This window comes from Pyricularia grisea, assembly GCF_004355905.1.
Source record: "Pyricularia grisea strain NI907 chromosome Unknown Pyricularia_grisea_NI907_Scaffold_4, whole genome shotgun sequence".
Taxonomy (NCBI): Eukaryota; Fungi; Ascomycota; class Sordariomycetes; order Magnaporthales; family Pyriculariaceae; genus Pyricularia; species Pyricularia grisea.
The window spans coordinates 2,976,116-2,991,514 of record NW_022156718.1 but is presented as its reverse complement, the minus strand read 5'-3'; the positions used below and the strand labels follow the sequence as shown (position 1 = coordinate 2,991,514).

The window sequence follows — 15,399 nt, the reverse complement described above, 5'->3', positions numbered from 1 at the left end:
AACGAACGTACCTAGACAGAACCTAGCTTAACAAAGCTTGTCTTTGATTCTAATAATCTGTAATATTGCGGAGAATTTCTTGCTTGCTACTGAGCTTTTTTGTATCCAATTCAATTGCCCAAGGCCCTTTGTCGCACACATGGTGGCCTAGCATTCATTGTTTATCGGACTTATCCCAACCTGTGCTAGCACCCTCGGGCGGCGTCTCCTGCAAAAACACCACCATAGCATCGACACCTCCACGCCGACGTCATGCGGTTCGGTAAGACGCTCCGCCAGTCGATCCACCAGCCATGGAAGGACAAGTACATCGACTATGCGAAACTCAAGTCGATCCTGCGCGAGGACAAGTCAGACGAGGATGATCAGCCATGGACCGAAGAGGACGAGCGCCGCTTCGGCGACGAGCTCCTGAACAATCAGCTCGAAAAGGTGGCTAGGTTCCATGAGGAAACGTTCAACCAGCTACGGGATCGCGTCGATGCCGCCTTTGACAAGATGAAGCAATTGACTCCGGCCGAGATGGGCGAGGTCGGTAAAAAAGAGGACGAGTCCGAATCCGCCGACAACGGCAAGGGCAAGGGCAAAGAGAAGACCCCCGCGGTCGACAAGGACAAGATCCGCGAGCTCGAGGCAGAGTTGGACCAGATCACCAACGACATCCGGGCGCTCAAGTCGTACAGCGCTCTGAACTACACGGGCTTCCTCAAGATTGTGAAGAAGCATGACCGCAAGCGCGGCGGCCGCTACCGTATCCGCCCCATGATGCAGGCTCGCTTGGCGATAACTCCGTTCAACTCGGAGGTCGGGTATGCACCTCTGCTGCGCAAACTTTCGCTCATGTACTTTGCAGTCAGGGAGCAGCTCGAGGAGGGTACTGGTGACGTCCCTCTCCCATTGGATCTTCAGGAGATCCAGCCCGAGACTCTGAATGGCGAGAGGTATACGGCTCACAAGTGTAAGTGGGGATCTCTTGGGCACCTTGGCAAGATGCATCTTCAAACCTGTGATACAAGGACTGACATTTGCTACTTCGGTTAGTCTGGGTGCACCCCGACAACCTCCTCGAGGTCAAGACATATATCCTGCGGCGCTTGCCATCTTTGGTTTACAGCCAGCAATCCTCCAAAGAGGTGGACGGCTCTGATGACCCAAGGCAGTCTTCACTCTACTTTGACAACTCCAAATTCGACCTGTATTTGAAAAAGGTGGAGCAGAAGGACGAAGCAGCCTCTCTGCGCCTTAGGTGGTACGGTCTACTGTCGGCAAAGCCAGATGTGTTCCTGGAGCAAAAGATGGTGAACTCGAATGGTAGCAGCGAGGAGAGGAGGCTCGTGGTCAAGGAAAAGTACATCAAGTCATTCCTTGATGGCGACTACAAGATGGAGAAGACGATACAAAAAATGGAGCGGCAGGGGCGGTCGCAAGAGGAAATCGAAGACTTCAAGTCCACCGCCAACACAATCCAGCAGTTTGTTCTAGAGAACAAGCTCCAACCCCTCCTTCGGGCAAACTATGTTCGCACGGCGTTCCAGAAACCCGCTGATGACCGCGTGCGTATATCGATCGACACAGAGCTCGTCTTTGTGCGTGAGGATGTTCTGGACAAGCGACACCCTTGTCGGGACCCGGATGATTGGCACCGCAGAGACATCGATAATCGGAGTGTCACGTACCCTTTCAAGGATATCAACCCGAGCGAGATCTCGAGGTTCCCCTATGCAGTGCTCGAAATTAAGCTGAAGGAGGATAACACCCGCCGACGGCCCGCCTGGATCGAGGACCTCATGGCGTCTCACCTGGTGCACCCCGTGCCGCGCTTCTCCAAGTTTGCGCACGGTGTGGCCAGTCTTTTTGACGACTACGTCAACGCGCTTCCTTTCTGGCTTAGTGACCTGGAGACGGACATTCGCAAGGATCCACACACAGCGTTCCGGGAGGAGGAGCAGAGGAGGATGGAACGTGCGGAAGACGAGATGGTAGTTGGAAGCTTTTTGGGAGCCAAGGCTGGCTCGTTCAAGCCAAGAAGTTCGCCCAAGGGAGGCAGGTCATACCTTTCAGAGCGCGCTTCGGCCGATGCAGCAATCAACATGCAGGGTTCGGCTTCTCAGCCTCGCTCTTACTCGGGCCCAAGTGAGACCCGAGAACGGCAAGGTTCAGCGGACGACGACGCTACAGCTGTTGAGGAGTCCCAGAAGGGCTACGGTACTCTTTCTTCGGTGCTACCGGGCTTCTCGATGACCAGGTATGCCCGCGCTAAACGCGAACGCGAGGCCGGTGGATCTCTTTCACAGCTGCCAGAGGGCGTCGTTGAACCTAAGGAATGGATCAAGAACGACGGGCCTCTGAAAGTTGAGGCAAAGGTTTGGCTGGCCAACGAACGTACGTTCCTCAAATGGCAGCACATCGCGGTGCTTCTTGGATCGCTTGCTGTGGGCTTGTACACGGCGGCAGCGGGCAGAAGCAAGAAGCATGCGTCGGAAGAGGCTCACATGGTGGCCCAAGTTGTGGGCATTGCCTACCTCGGCATGGCAGCGTTCGCAGCTGGTTGGGGATACTATACCTTCCAGTCTCGCAGGCAGATGATCGTTGCCAGGAGCGGTCAGGACTTTGATAACATTATTGGCCCTCTCACGGTCAGCTTGGGGCTTGTGGTCGCGCTGGTTTTGAACTTTGTGTTCGCGGTAAGATTTTTCTTGTTCCTTTTCTTCCAGATCTCCCCCATAGGAACGACCACCTCATGATTCACACTATTATTCTGTTGCTAATTCGACCTTTACTGCTATCTAGTACCGATCCGCGCTGGAAAGGTGGGAAGATCTTGCTGGATCTAACAACGGCATTGGTAGCTCGATCAACAATACGTATGCTATCGACGAGCTTCGCTGAGAGCGAGATCAGGTGAGTATAGGACTGCTGTTTTGAATAAAAATGCACTGGCACATAAGCATGCGCACATGCATCCTGAGACAAAAGAAAAAGGGGGGGCATTTGGTCGGATCAGCGGTCATTGAACTCTATCCACGTTGTACTTGTAACAAAATGACGGGAGATACCAAGGGCTGAGACACGATCAAATTGTAATGCTTGGATCGTGACTACTCTATATAGGTTTAAACAAAAAGTATATACATTCGTTTTGTCATATCAGCTATATCGAATTTTTTAAAATTTGCTGAGAAATTTCGAGCACGTATGAAAGACAGCAGCAGAGTGCGGTGAAAAATATAAAAATAAAATAAAAAATAAAAAAAATCAGCGTGCGTGTTTTTCATTCATTAGGGCTAGCCAGTAGTCATGAGCATATCTCTATTTTTGACCTCAACTCGATGCAATCAAAACAAAAAAATGGCTACAAGCTCAAGACTTAGCCTTCCTCCCCTTCTTTGCCTTGGTCGTCTTGGCAGGCTTTGCAGCTGGGCTGTTGGCCGCCTCCACGACGGACTCCTTCTCAGCAGCGGGCGGGGCCTCGATGGCCTTGGGCTTCTCCTCCTCCTCGTCGACCTTGGGCGGCGCCTCGATCTCGGCCGTCTTCTTTGCTGCCTCCAAGGCGGCGGTGGCGGGCTTAACGGCGGGGGCCTCAAACTCGTACCCCATCAGCTCCCTAAGCTTCTCGAGCCTGCCGGACCGCCTCCTGTTCTCCTTCTCGACGGCCTTTCCCCACCTGGCCTCGCCCTTGGGCTTCTCCAGCTCCTTACCGGCCATCTTTGTCCATGGAACCTTTTTGAAGCGGCGGTTGGCGCCCTTGAACAGGTCGTCGTGCTGGCTCTCACGCGGCACGAGCTTCACCTTGAGGATGCGGCCAAAGAGGAGGTACGCGTCCATAGTCTTGGCCACGATGGCGGCCGTGCTGGCGTCCTGGAACTCGACAAAAGCATATCCTTTGCTTGCGCCAGTCTTCTTGTTGCGGGAGAGGCGAAGGTTGGTTATTGCGCCGAACTGGGAGAGGTACTATTTTTGGGGAGGGGTATGTCAGTTTGTTTTTGCATATTAGAGTGGAAAAGAAGAGAAAGCGCAACCTGTAAGGCGCCTTTTTTTTTTTGTAACGAAACAAACATACCTGTCTTATCTCGTGTTCAAAGAAACCGTAGGGGATGTGGCCAATGTATATGACGCGCGGGCCGTCGCTGGATCCAGCCTCGGCGTTCTTCTTGACCTTTGCAGACACCTTGGGCACCTTGCCGACGTCGGTGCCGGCAGTGTAGTCGCCGCCCTCCTCCTCATCGTCCGAAACCTCAAAGCCCAGCTTGCTGACGAGGGCCTGGTCCTCACGCTCCTCGTCCTCCGAGTCGTTGTCATCCAGGGCAATCTCCTCCTCAGCAACAGCGGCCTCCTCCTTGCCTGCCTTTTTCGAAGCCTTTGTGCTGCTCGCCTTTTTCGTGGTCGTTGTTGCCGACTTCTTCTGTGCCGCTGTCTCTTCCTCCTTGTCGCCGCTGGTGGCGGCCGCGACGGCCTTCTTGTTCTTCTCCGCCTTGGCCTTCTTGGTCACGACCGGCGACGCCTCGGACTCGGCCTTGCGCTTGGCCGGCTGCGGCGACTCTACGGCGGCCTTGGGGGAGTCGGTCGCCTGCGCTGCAGGTTTTGCGCGGGTGGCTGGGTTTTTGCGGAGGGGGAGAAAGTTAGCATCATTGCACCTTTGCAGGATGACAGAAAAACAGACCACAGAAAATAAAATAAAATAAAATTAGAAAGAAAGAATTTGATAGAGAGCATCTTTACCTTTACCCTTCTTTGATACTGCGGCTGCCATTTTTGTTGTATGGGGTTCCAATTGCCTCTTCCTCTCTTTTTTTTTTTTTTTTCCTTATGTCAAAAATTCAAAAGCTTGCAACATGCATATTGGCATTGCTTGAGGCGGTCGGGGTCCTTTCTCTAGGACCTGTCGCCCACGCGCGGGAAAATTGGAATTCTGCCGCGGCCACCCACGCGCAACTTTTAAGCGGTGAAGACCAAGCTGGTGGAACCCTTGCGTCGCTTCCCCGCTGCACTTCAGGGGTGCTTTTGCCTGGCTTAGGTTATTTTAGATCGCTCGCCATGGGTGATAAGAGGTAAATGAGGAGCTTCTTGTCTATTTCTGTTCTTTTTGACATTACTATCTTCATTCCTCACACCTTAAGTTCATATAGTACAATCAATGCATTAACGTCCTGCTTCCTTCTCCAATGTGCACGCACACACACTTATTATTAGTATTAATACGGAAATCCTAATATAAACTGGGTATCATTAATCACCGATCAAAAATCCCCCTTGACGTTTTCGACCAAAATCACTACAGTCACTGTCGCTGCATAAGCCGTCCGGATGGCACAGGCCATGCTGCAGTGATATAACGAGTCAGTATTCATATCTGTAGGTCAATAAGCAGTCGAACCAGACTCACCATGTCTTCCTCACGTCCGCAACCACAGCAGTCAGGCCCCAATGCGCACACCAAGCGCGCGCCAACACCTCGTTGTCTGGCACTCCAAACGCTTCAACCACGAGTACTTTGTCCGTCTCTCCGGGGTCTCGCTTCACTGGTGGCGGTCGTCTTGGCGGTCGAGGGCCGCCTCCAGCAGTACTCAACGATGATGCTGAGCTGTCCCGACCTCCGCCGTATAACCCACCCCAGTCGTGGATGTCGACAATCCTGTCGACCGGTACACTGACGTAGGCATACTCAAAGAACAAGGGGTGAGGTCCGCCGTTTGGCTCACATGGGTGGGCATATATGAAGTCAACGTCAAAGCTGAGCCGCAGCGGCCATGAGACACCGTCGATGGCGAATTGTACTCCTGCATCATACTGTGCTACGCCGACTGGCTTATTATCAGGTGGAGGTCCACCGAGCCGCTTAAGCGTCAGTTTGACAAGCCGGACAAAATCGATGATCTCACCGGTGCCCAATGAATCACCCTTCGGCAGAGGCAGATCATAGTCGCGAACGGGGTATACGTCCGATGGAGGCCCGAGTGGATCAGACCGTTCTTTCATGGACAAGACCTTCTCGGGCGTCATCAACCTTTTGTCGGTTGGGCTGGCCGTCCTTGCCACCGAGGCATTGCTGCCATTAGGCGTCGGCTTGGGTAACCGAGTTCGGATCCGGGCAATCTGTGTACGGGGCAAGTCCGTCGTCCCCAGTGCCGGTCCCACCCAGCCGCCGACTTCCATGCACGTTGGCGCGAGAACCTTGCCCACAACAGAAGCTGACGACCAGTAAGTTTGGCCTCCACGGTATTGAAATCCACAGGCCGGATGTATATGAGTCAAAAGAGCGAGGTCATCCGTTGCCTTGTCAGGGTCCAGATCCACCAGCGAGTTCATCATCAGGAATGGAAACGTAGGCTAGTGAAGTTTGTACATTAGTGTCAAGGATTGCCATTTCGAGATGCCTGACGCATACTGCGACAGAAACATGCGCGGGAAAATTCTCACCCCTGGAAGAACAAGTCCGCTGAAGAAAGCCATTGCATGAGAACTGATGGTGCCGAGTGCGTCGTCGTCGTCGGCTTGGTATATTTCCTCGACTGTATCGGCAAGATTGGGCCATCTGCAAATGAGCGTTAGAAGCTATTATGCTCCAGATTTGAATGGCTTTGAGTGAATGTCATCTCACTTTAACATCTGGGCAAAACGCTTGAGCATTTTTATTTGCCTGTTCTTGAGCCTGAACCGGATTTTGACTACATATTCAAACATAGGTAGGAAGGACATGGTGCATGGCTCCAGGTTAGCAAATTGCAACATGATCTCATGGAGAAAGCGGCGATCGATCATACCTTGTTTAGCTGTCTCACCGTACTTCTCTATCCTCATGTTATCCAGCCAACGCCTCGACAGTGCTATGCTCCACTTTATGGAAGGAGGTAACTGTACCAAGAGCTTATGGCGAGCTTCATCCATATGTTTTCGAGCGTTGATCCGAAGGTCCAACTCACAGCTCAGCAGCAACTGATGGAAGAATCTAACATAGTTTTCGTGATTCCCCTCGCTAGTATCAAACAGAAATCTCGTTGCAATCTGATTGCGGGGTTCTGAGTAGTCAATCCAGCCTCCGGGGCCATTTGCTGGTCGTGAGAGTACCATTATCAAGTCCGTGATTTGCAGATCCAACGTCCTGTGAGGTCTGGTGTCCTTTTCGGGATCTCGCAAGAATTTTCGGTACAGATTTCTATACATGAGCTTCTCGTCGTCTTCTTCGAGCCCGTAGAGTTCGAGCTCCTGGAGCCGCTTCAATATCGTCTCGAGATCAGCGTCGCGGGGAGTCGCGCCCGAGTCGCGCAGGGCCATGGGCGGCGGCAAAACGCTGGAACGTGAGACCCAACTGTTAAGCGTCACAGTGCCGGGACGAACACCATAGTGGAAGGCATAGCTTGGACGCTGATCCACCGTATCCCAGGGTTTGGCCGCAGGGCCGGGTGGCATCAAGCACAGAGTCATGAGTTGCACCATTGAATTGTGCAGATTGGCGGCATCAGTGTCCTTGGCATCTTGCCGACTGTCCTTGCCCTTCTTTTTGCTATTCCTGTTGCTGCCAGGGGTTGTCGTGGCATATAGGTGACAATACTCTTCGGGGAAATGTTGAATGGAACGCTTATGACCGTTCCATACCGGAGCTCCTCTGGAGATCAAGTCTAGAGCGTGGCCTAGGGTCAGATCCTCGTGGCTCAACACTCCCGAAGGCGGCCAATCGTGCAGAGGTCCTCGTCCTCGTCGCCTGCGACCTGCTATCGGAGATGATGGCGCAACGGGCCTCTCCGGACCTTTCCCTTTGACATCAACACTTCTACTAGATTCACGATACGGGTCTGGGTCGTAGAAGTCATCTCTCCCACGTGACCGGTGATTGTTGCGGTCGTCCTTTTTTTGGCCGCTGTCAGCTCTTATCATATGACAGACAGGAATGATTCGGGTTGCTCCAGGGAGATAATTACCCGGTAGTCACCCTTGTTGAGATTTGTTTTGGACTTGAGAAAGCCCCAGAAACCCTTTGTCTCCCTGTTATCGTCACTCATGGCTTCTAACCGGATTGACCGAACGGTTTTGGTGGGCAGCAACTGTATTGATGGGAAGCCGCTTAAAATAGCGCTGTCCACACGACCCTTGTGGGCAATAGTGGATCAAACGAGTATTAAAGAATAACTATTTATCCCACACTAGATGGACCTGGCGTAGGAATGGGGGTGACATTCGCCTGATCGAGATTGAACGATGGACTGGCATTCCTTGACTTGGGCGCGCATTGCCAGCGAACGATCTGCGACACGACACAAGATGCAGCCGATTGAGAGCTGGAATGAAATGGTTGTGGTGGTGGTGGTGGTCGGTATGATATGGTCAGCTGGAAATTTGGATCAAGTGAGGGAAAGAAATTATTAATTATTCCCTCGAGTTGATAGGGATATGCCTAACACGGCTGGGTGTCAGAAACCGAATTTCATTTCATGCAGGTAGCAGGTGCCATTGGTGTCTCCCTTCTAGATCCAATAAAGGCTTGTTTTGATGCCCGGTGCGATGGAACACGGCACACACACACCTCTCGGGTAACAAAGGTTACCCAAGGTACTGCTGTGTTTATGAACGAACGCACAACGGGGGAGCCGACGAATCTTTTTTTTTTTTTTTCTTTCTTTGTTTTCCGTCTAGTTATCAATGAACAAAGAAGCGCTCGTTAAGGCTCGTAATCAAGCGGAGTCAGTCAGCATCTGGGCTACAAGCTCAAGGATTACGATTGAGAAAGAGAGCTACCCCCACCCTCCCCACATACTAATCGCGGGTGTTTTTATTTTGGAGTGTTGCCAGGCATGAACCACCTGCTACGCGTGGCCCCCTCTTCGTGCTTGCCATTGGTGGACAGACGGAAGGTAACCAGTCCTTGCATTAATTATGTCAAGAATCATGACTGCTTTTGGACTGGCCCCCTATTATACTACTGTAAATATCTTCGTATTTCCTTCCATGTTTATAATTGATCCAGCCGTAACAGCTGGTTTATATTCAAAGCCGCGGGCACAAGTTTAACTCCGTAGCTATTTAAAAAAAAAAAGTCATTTCAACGTGCCTCGCTGTAATGCAGTTAAATTCAATATATAAACCTGACATCTTCCTCGTCACTTGTGTGGTTTCGAAGCTCACGTTATGCGAGACATTCATCCAACTATCAACCCATTCACTCATTATAAAACCTCTCGACTACACTCTTTTTAATTACTTCAACCTTATCAAATATAATTTCATTCAGCAGCCTCTCGACCACACTCGTTTTTAATTACTTCAACCTTACCAAAAAAACAATTTTATTCAGCATTAAACTTATCAAAATGCGTCTTTTATCTCTCTTGGTTATTTCCTCCACTACCACCACGGCTATGGCTGGTGTGTTCACGGCAGATTGTAATGTTCACGCTGTGAGGACTGTGAAACGAGAAACCATACAAGTAGCTTGGAGTTCGGGTTCCAATGGTGGCACCGGCAACATCAAGATCGACGGAAAATGGATCCTTTTCGCCTTGTGGAAAAAGGTCTGCAAAGCTGTAGAACTCGAGGACTTGCCTGCCGGGGTTACGTTAGTTGCGACACCGAATACCCTTGTAGGTCAAAATTCAAGAGGATAACACTTGCGAAAAATGAGGCTTGTGGGCGGAGAACCGTTGGTCGGTCACAAGCAGGTGGAAGGTCAACAGTTACATGAACAGAGTAAGAGTAGCTGGACAAAGGAAACCTCTTAAAAGGAAAAATATTGCTTTTCTGGGTTAGGTAGTCGGTTAGCAAATCAACAATACAGCTTGTGCGCAACATCCAACCGTAAGCGTTGCTGTCGGCCATCTGAAATGCAGCGAGTGGAAACCATCTGCTAATCCACTTCCCGTGCGGTTTGCTACGCCTCCATTAAAAGACGTGTACAATCTTGGGTTGATTAACGGGATACGCCATGGAACTCACAGTGCGGAACCACAGTGGAGCCAACTGCATTTCAGTCGACCGAAAGACGCGCAAGCTACAAAACCTACGTACGCGTCAAGCGCTTAAGAAAAAGTTTTTGTTTTTGTGTGCACATAGCGAACCCGACACCACCAGTGAGCTTCCTACCCAAAAATAAATGGGTGGAAAAAAAAAAACTCGGGGCAAGGCGCCAGGATTATAAAGTGCGAATAGAATTGGTCTACTTCAGGCCTTGTTTGAAAAAGGCCACTGATTCCGATGTGATCATCGAGGCCTTATTCGTGACGGTATGTTGTCCCGACCTGAAGGGGAAATATGTATGAGGAAGGAGAAAGAAATCCTTCAGAAAAAATACAGGCTAGATTGCCGGATGAAATATACCTAACAGTGGGCATGGATGCGGCTGGGTTGTCTAGTCACGGGACCTTTCACGTGTGGAACCCAAGCATCAATCATAATGGGTTGGTGTCATCGCTTTGTGAAGTAAAATGCATGTATGGATTGCTGATACTCCGTGTTTACTTACGTGGGCTCAAATTTACGCAGGGGTACATATCTGTATTCTAACAACATCAATGGTATTTTTTTTTTTTTTTTTTTTTTTTTTTTTTTTTTTTTTTTTTTTTTGGGATGAACGATGAGCTGGATAGAGATGCGACGTACAAATTATTGCAAGGCGATCTTATCCAAGGCAGTCCAGAAAGCCAATTCCCAAGTGCTTGGTAGGTACCTAGGTAGGTACGAGGTACCCTAGTGGGAGGTACCTACAGTACATACAGTATAGAACCAAGTTTCTTGAAATAATTCAAACGTCGCAATCATGCAACCTCGTGTCCTCAATTGAAGTACTTGTGTCAAAAACAGCCAAAGAAAGACATGGTTCAGTTGTACCGTTACTAGCACCAAGAACTAGGTCTACAGTACGAAGTAGATACTCCCCTGCAAACAGGGACGTAACATTCTGTTCCGACGTAGAACTAGTCTGTTTCCAGTTGGGACCCTCTCCAAAAAAGATTCCCCGCTACACCTTAAATGTGTCCAGAATAAACCTGGAGAGGCACGGTGCGGGAAGACGTACGTGCCAGTCGGAACCCTCATCGTGGCGGTTTCAACCTCCGACCTTTACCCTGTAATAGCTACTTGGATCTGTTTCCTCAAGCCCAAGAAGTGCCCGCCGCCTGCCACGAGAGAAAACTCATCTCGAACTTTGAGGCAGAAAAAAAAAAAAGGGAGCAAAGAAAAGCAGAGAAAGAGAGAAAATTGACTGCATTGGGGAACCCCCAAAAACGAAATCCGATCGTAAACCAAACCGCCCGCCGCCCTGCATGCGGCCCCGAGCTCCCGCGTAAAACACTCCCCCCTCCGAAAGCCGTTGCCTTTTAGTTGCCCCTCGGGTTACTGCACGCCTTACCTGTCCATTCATTGAGCCATCATGGCTTCCACCGCACCAACTACCGACTCTCAAGGTCCGTCCCCGCTCGGCCTGCGCCAGACGCCCTCATAGACGCCCCCCTCCCCAATCCGTATTCATCCCCCGCCACTACTCGTGGCTTGTCGCTGACCGTTGTACATTGTGTATTTTTTCTTTCTTGCAGCATCAAAAAAGAAGAACAACAAAAAGAAGAAGGCGACCGGCAAGACCAAGCCAGCAGAAAACACTCAGCAGGAGGAGGAAGCGTCGGACGGAGAGGTAAACGCCAGCTTCTCATCAACTCGCCCCTTTCCAACTCTTTTCCCTTGCGCAGCATACTGACTTGAGCGGCTCAATCACCTCTTTTCCTACGCAGACTGCGCCACCAGCAGAAACAGAAAACCAAGAGCTAGATAATGGAGACGCTGCAAATGGCCATGCCGGCGCCAATGGCAAGGCAGCCCAGTCACAGCTGCCCCAACCACCAATAGAAGAAGCCACACCACCATCAAACACCAGCCGGCAGTCTCAATCGCAGGCCGGCAACACAGGAGACACGAGCGCGAAGCTGGCGGCCATGACGGAGGAGCGAGACGCCCTCCGGACCGAGGTCGAGCAGCTCCGCCGTCAGCTGGAGTCGATTCGTGAATCCCACGCGACCGAAACTTCCCAACTGCGCACCGAACTCGAGGAGTCCGAGGCGGCCCGCGACCGTGCCGAGGACCAATACCAAACCCTCCTCGGGAGGGTCGAGAAGATCAAGGAGACGTTAGGGGACAGGCTCAAGCGGGACAGGGAGGAGCTGGCCGAGGCCAAGGACCGCGTGGAGGAGCTCGAGGGCCAGAGCGAAGGGCTGGTCAAGCGGGCGGAGGAGGCCGAGGCCGAGGCCGAGATGCTACGCGAGGAGCTGCACGAGTCGAACCGCGAGCTGTCGTCGCTGCGCAGCCGCGGCAACCTGTCGCAGCAGAACTGGCTCAAGGAGAAGGAGGACATGACGCGGCAGCTGCACAGCTACAAGGTCGAGCTGGACCGGACGAGCAGCGCCATGGGTGAGTGGGAGGTCATCGCCATGGAGCAAAAGTCGGTAAGGGACAGCCTGGCCGACAAGGTGGCCGAGCTCGAGGCCGAGACCGGCCAGCTGCGCGAGGCGCACGAGCGCGCCGCCTCGGAGCGGGACGCGCAGGCGCAGGCCGTCGATGCGCTGCAGAGGGCGCTGCGGGAGATCCAGGAGGCCAGGAAACGGGAGCTGCGCGAGATGGTGGAGAGCTCCGAGGAGCAGCTCGAGGCGGCCAACAGGAAAGCCAAAGAGGCGGCCCGACTGGCTGACGAGGCGGTGGCGGCGCGCGAGCAGTTGTCCAAGGAGCTGGAGCGCATGGTTCCGTTTGAGAAGGAGGTCAAGGAGAAGAACTTGTTGATTGGCAAGCTGAGGCACGAGGCTATCGTGCTCAACGATCACCTGACCAAGGCCCTCAAATACATCAAAAAGAACAAGCCGGAAGAAAACGTCGACAGGTATGTTCACTGTGGTTATCATATCAAGTCCCTCCCGACGCTTTGGAAAATTTTGTTACTAACAAATTGCCCCGCAAAACTCGTATAGACAAGTCGTCACCAACCTCTTCCTCCAGTTCCTGGGACTCGACCGCTCGGATCCCAAAAAATTCCAAGTATTACAGGTCATAGCCGGCATCCTCAGCTGGAGCGAAGAACAAAAAGAGCAGGCCGGGCTCGCGAGGCCAGGCACCTCTAGCAGCAGCCTGCGCCTGCCGTCGGCGCCCTTCCACCGCACCCCGAGCACGCCGTCGCTCAACACCGAGTACTTCAGCGAGTCGTCGACGACGCCCACCAACAAGGAGTCGCTGGCGGAGCTGTGGGCTGGCTTCCTCGAGAGGAGCGTCGACGAGGCCGGCACCGGCGTGGCAGGCATGGGCCTCGGGTCGAGAAAAGGGAGCATGTCTAGCAACGCGACCGGGACGACCAGGCCAGATACCAGAGGGGCTTGATACGGGATAGAGAATGAGGAATGATGGCGGGGAAGAAGACCAAAAAGGGTTATGTATGGTAGAGGAGAAATAGAGGATGACTGTGGCATATTTTTTGATCTTGATGAATGGTTCTAGATCTTTGAGCCCTTTTTTGACATATATTTTTATTCATTGTTTTCTTTTCTGCCTGGAAGACGTACGCGACGTAGAAGATGCACATGCGTCTTGTCAACTGCTCATGTATCCTGTACAAAGGGATGACGCCATGAGCAAAGAATCAATCAAGTGCCTTGCGTTTTCTTTCAAGTTAGATGGCCAACCATGCTTTCTTTTCGTCTCAACCGGATATAGTGCACGTCCAGACGGAGAATACAAAACACGGAGGGCTGAGCATGAACACATGTCACTGTACAACGAAGAAGGCCAGTTAACATTCAATTATCGATAAAAAAAATCTCATTTTCGACAGCATTGCTATCATCTCATAGCAGAGCTACTTCATGCTTTCTCAGCCTCATCCCCTGGAATGACCGCCTCAATAACATTCCGCGCATAAGCCTCAGCATCCTGCGAGATGGCCGAGATCTTGATGCGGTTCTCCAACGCATCCTTGACCCCATCCACAACCTCCCGATCCTCCATGACGTCGTTCATGACCCCGACCTCGTGAGCCCAATAGGCGTGAGACCTCGCCCTCAGCGCCGAGTCCCGACTGGCCGTGTTCTTGACTATGGACACGGCACTCAACCTGCTCTTGGCGCTTGCCAGCGCGCGCGTGACGCCCTCGACACGCTCCAATGGGCTGGGCGGCTCCGTGAACAGCCGCCTGGTCGACGACAGCCAGACCAACCCCGCGATGACGACGTCCAGGGCTGCAAGAGCGGCGTGGCGCCAGCGCCGCAACGCCCAGAAGAACATGTCGAGGTCGGCGGGGCGGAGGGCGCGCGCGTTGGACTGGTGGTCGTAGGCATTGACGAGGTACAGATCCGCGGCGGCGATCGCGGCTGCCGACATGACGGCGACGGTGCGCCACCTGTGGCCCTCGCCGCCCGAGAGCAGGCCCGACGTCGCCATGGCGAGCAGGGCCAGATTGAGGAGGTGCGGGGCCAGCAGGTCCGGAATCGCATAGTACAGGTACGTGTTTGGCTCCTCCGACACGCAGAAGGGGCAGTCGGCCAGCGCGTCCGGGCCAAACTTGAGGTATAGCAGGCGACTCTCAAGGTTGACGAAGCGGGCGCGGAGGGCCTCGTCGGTCGCCGTAAGGCTGCCGTTGGGGCGCATGTGCGCGAGGCGGTTGAAGAGCACGTCAGTGGGTATCTGGATGCGGGAGTCGGTGACGACAAAGACGTTCTCGGGGGAGAGATTCGGGAGCGTCTTGGCTATGAAGGCGACCGCTACGACGCAGAGCAGTATTATGACCCGCTGCGCTCCTGGTGGGGGAGGGCGGATAGGTTGGTTCGACTGTGCTGATGAGGCACGGAGGCCGCGATAGTAGCCGATTATCTTGGGTAGGAAGAAAGGTCCAAAGAAAAGTAGGAGGGACTTGATACTATCGGATGCGTTAGTTACCACTTTTTTTCCCGTATTCCAATATTTGTGACGTCGAACTCCTGTCGCAATACTTACGTCCCCCAACTTATTGCAACCATTATGGCGGTCGTTCAGGCCAAGGCCCTACCCTTTCCAGACAGAGTGCAAATGCCGTGTCTTGTGCTCCAGGATGTTTAATGATCTACAGGCTAAAATTAGCCCGTGTCAATTTTATGTGGCACTCCAGAAGTTGCACTGTTGGGATTAATAGTTTGCTGGTTGAAGGTGAAGGTGATATGCCAGAGATATCCAAGTACCTGCAAGGGGTAGGGTCGTAATGTTAGCTGAAGTCGCGACGTCGCCCGACAGGGGTTGCTCTTTATCTTCCCGCCAGGTGGCTTATCGGCTAGCTTGCCGGCCAGAAGCGGACATGGGAATGTAAAGTGGGGTTGCAGCGTTCGTGCCCACAGCTGGATGCAGATAAAATCTTTGCTAAAATTTCCCACTGCCAAACTCTCTCTTCCCTCACAAACATTCGCAAGTCGCAAG

At 52.5% G+C, this 15,399-nt stretch overlaps 6 protein-coding genes across 6 annotated transcripts; 3 read left to right on the top strand and 3 right to left on the bottom strand.

The window, feature by feature from the left end:
• Positions 1–252: 252 nt before the first annotated feature.
• PgNI_07600 (uncharacterized protein) lies at positions 253–2,889 on the top strand (the record flags this gene model as incomplete). The annotated part of the gene is made up of 3 exons (XM_031127610.1): positions 253–958; positions 1,042–2,684; positions 2,791–2,889. The coding sequence occupies 3 exons, from the start codon at positions 253–255 to the stop codon at positions 2,887–2,889; spliced, it is 2,448 nt and encodes an 815-aa protein (XP_030981057.1).
• A 471-nt stretch (positions 2,890–3,360) lies between these two features.
• PgNI_07599 (uncharacterized protein) lies at positions 3,361–4,750 on the bottom strand (the record flags this gene model as incomplete). Its single annotated transcript, XM_031127609.1, has 3 exons — positions 3,361–3,951; positions 4,061–4,593; positions 4,720–4,750. The coding sequence occupies 3 exons, from the start codon at positions 4,748–4,750 to the stop codon at positions 3,361–3,363; spliced, it is 1,155 nt and encodes a 384-aa protein (XP_030981556.1).
• Positions 4,751–5,103: 353 nt separating this feature from the next.
• Positions 5,104–8,534, bottom strand: PgNI_07598 (uncharacterized protein). The gene is made up of 5 exons (XM_031127608.1): positions 7,917–8,534; positions 6,599–7,842; positions 6,418–6,532; positions 5,384–6,327; positions 5,104–5,319 (listed from the first exon to the last, which is right to left on the bottom strand). The coding sequence occupies exons 1-5, from the start codon at positions 7,995–7,997 to the stop codon at positions 5,238–5,240; spliced, it is 2,466 nt and encodes an 821-aa protein (XP_030981555.1). The 5' UTR covers positions 7,998–8,534; the 3' UTR covers positions 5,104–5,237.
• A 768-nt stretch (positions 8,535–9,302) lies between these two features.
• On the top strand, positions 9,303–9,596 carry PgNI_07597 (uncharacterized protein; the record flags this gene model as incomplete). Its single annotated transcript, XM_031127607.1, has 1 exon — positions 9,303–9,596. One exon carries the CDS (start codon positions 9,303–9,305, stop codon positions 9,594–9,596), a length of 294 nt encoding a protein of 97 aa, XP_030981554.1.
• A 1,299-nt stretch (positions 9,597–10,895) lies between these two features.
• PgNI_07596 (uncharacterized protein) lies at positions 10,896–13,468 on the top strand. The gene is made up of 4 exons (XM_031127606.1): positions 10,896–11,390; positions 11,520–11,614; positions 11,712–12,847; positions 12,936–13,468. The coding sequence occupies exons 1-4, from the start codon at positions 11,357–11,359 to the stop codon at positions 13,336–13,338; spliced, it is 1,668 nt and encodes a 555-aa protein (XP_030981553.1). The 5' UTR covers positions 10,896–11,356; the 3' UTR covers positions 13,339–13,468.
• Positions 13,469–13,758: 290 nt separating this feature from the next.
• PgNI_07595 (uncharacterized protein) lies at positions 13,759–15,174 on the bottom strand. Its single transcript, XM_031127605.1, has 2 exons — positions 14,947–15,174; positions 13,759–14,869 (listed from the first exon to the last, which is right to left on the bottom strand). The coding sequence occupies exons 1-2, from the start codon at positions 14,967–14,969 to the stop codon at positions 13,819–13,821; spliced, it is 1,074 nt and encodes a 357-aa protein (XP_030981552.1). The 5' UTR covers positions 14,970–15,174; the 3' UTR covers positions 13,759–13,818.
• Between the last annotated feature and the right edge of the window lie 225 nt (positions 15,175–15,399).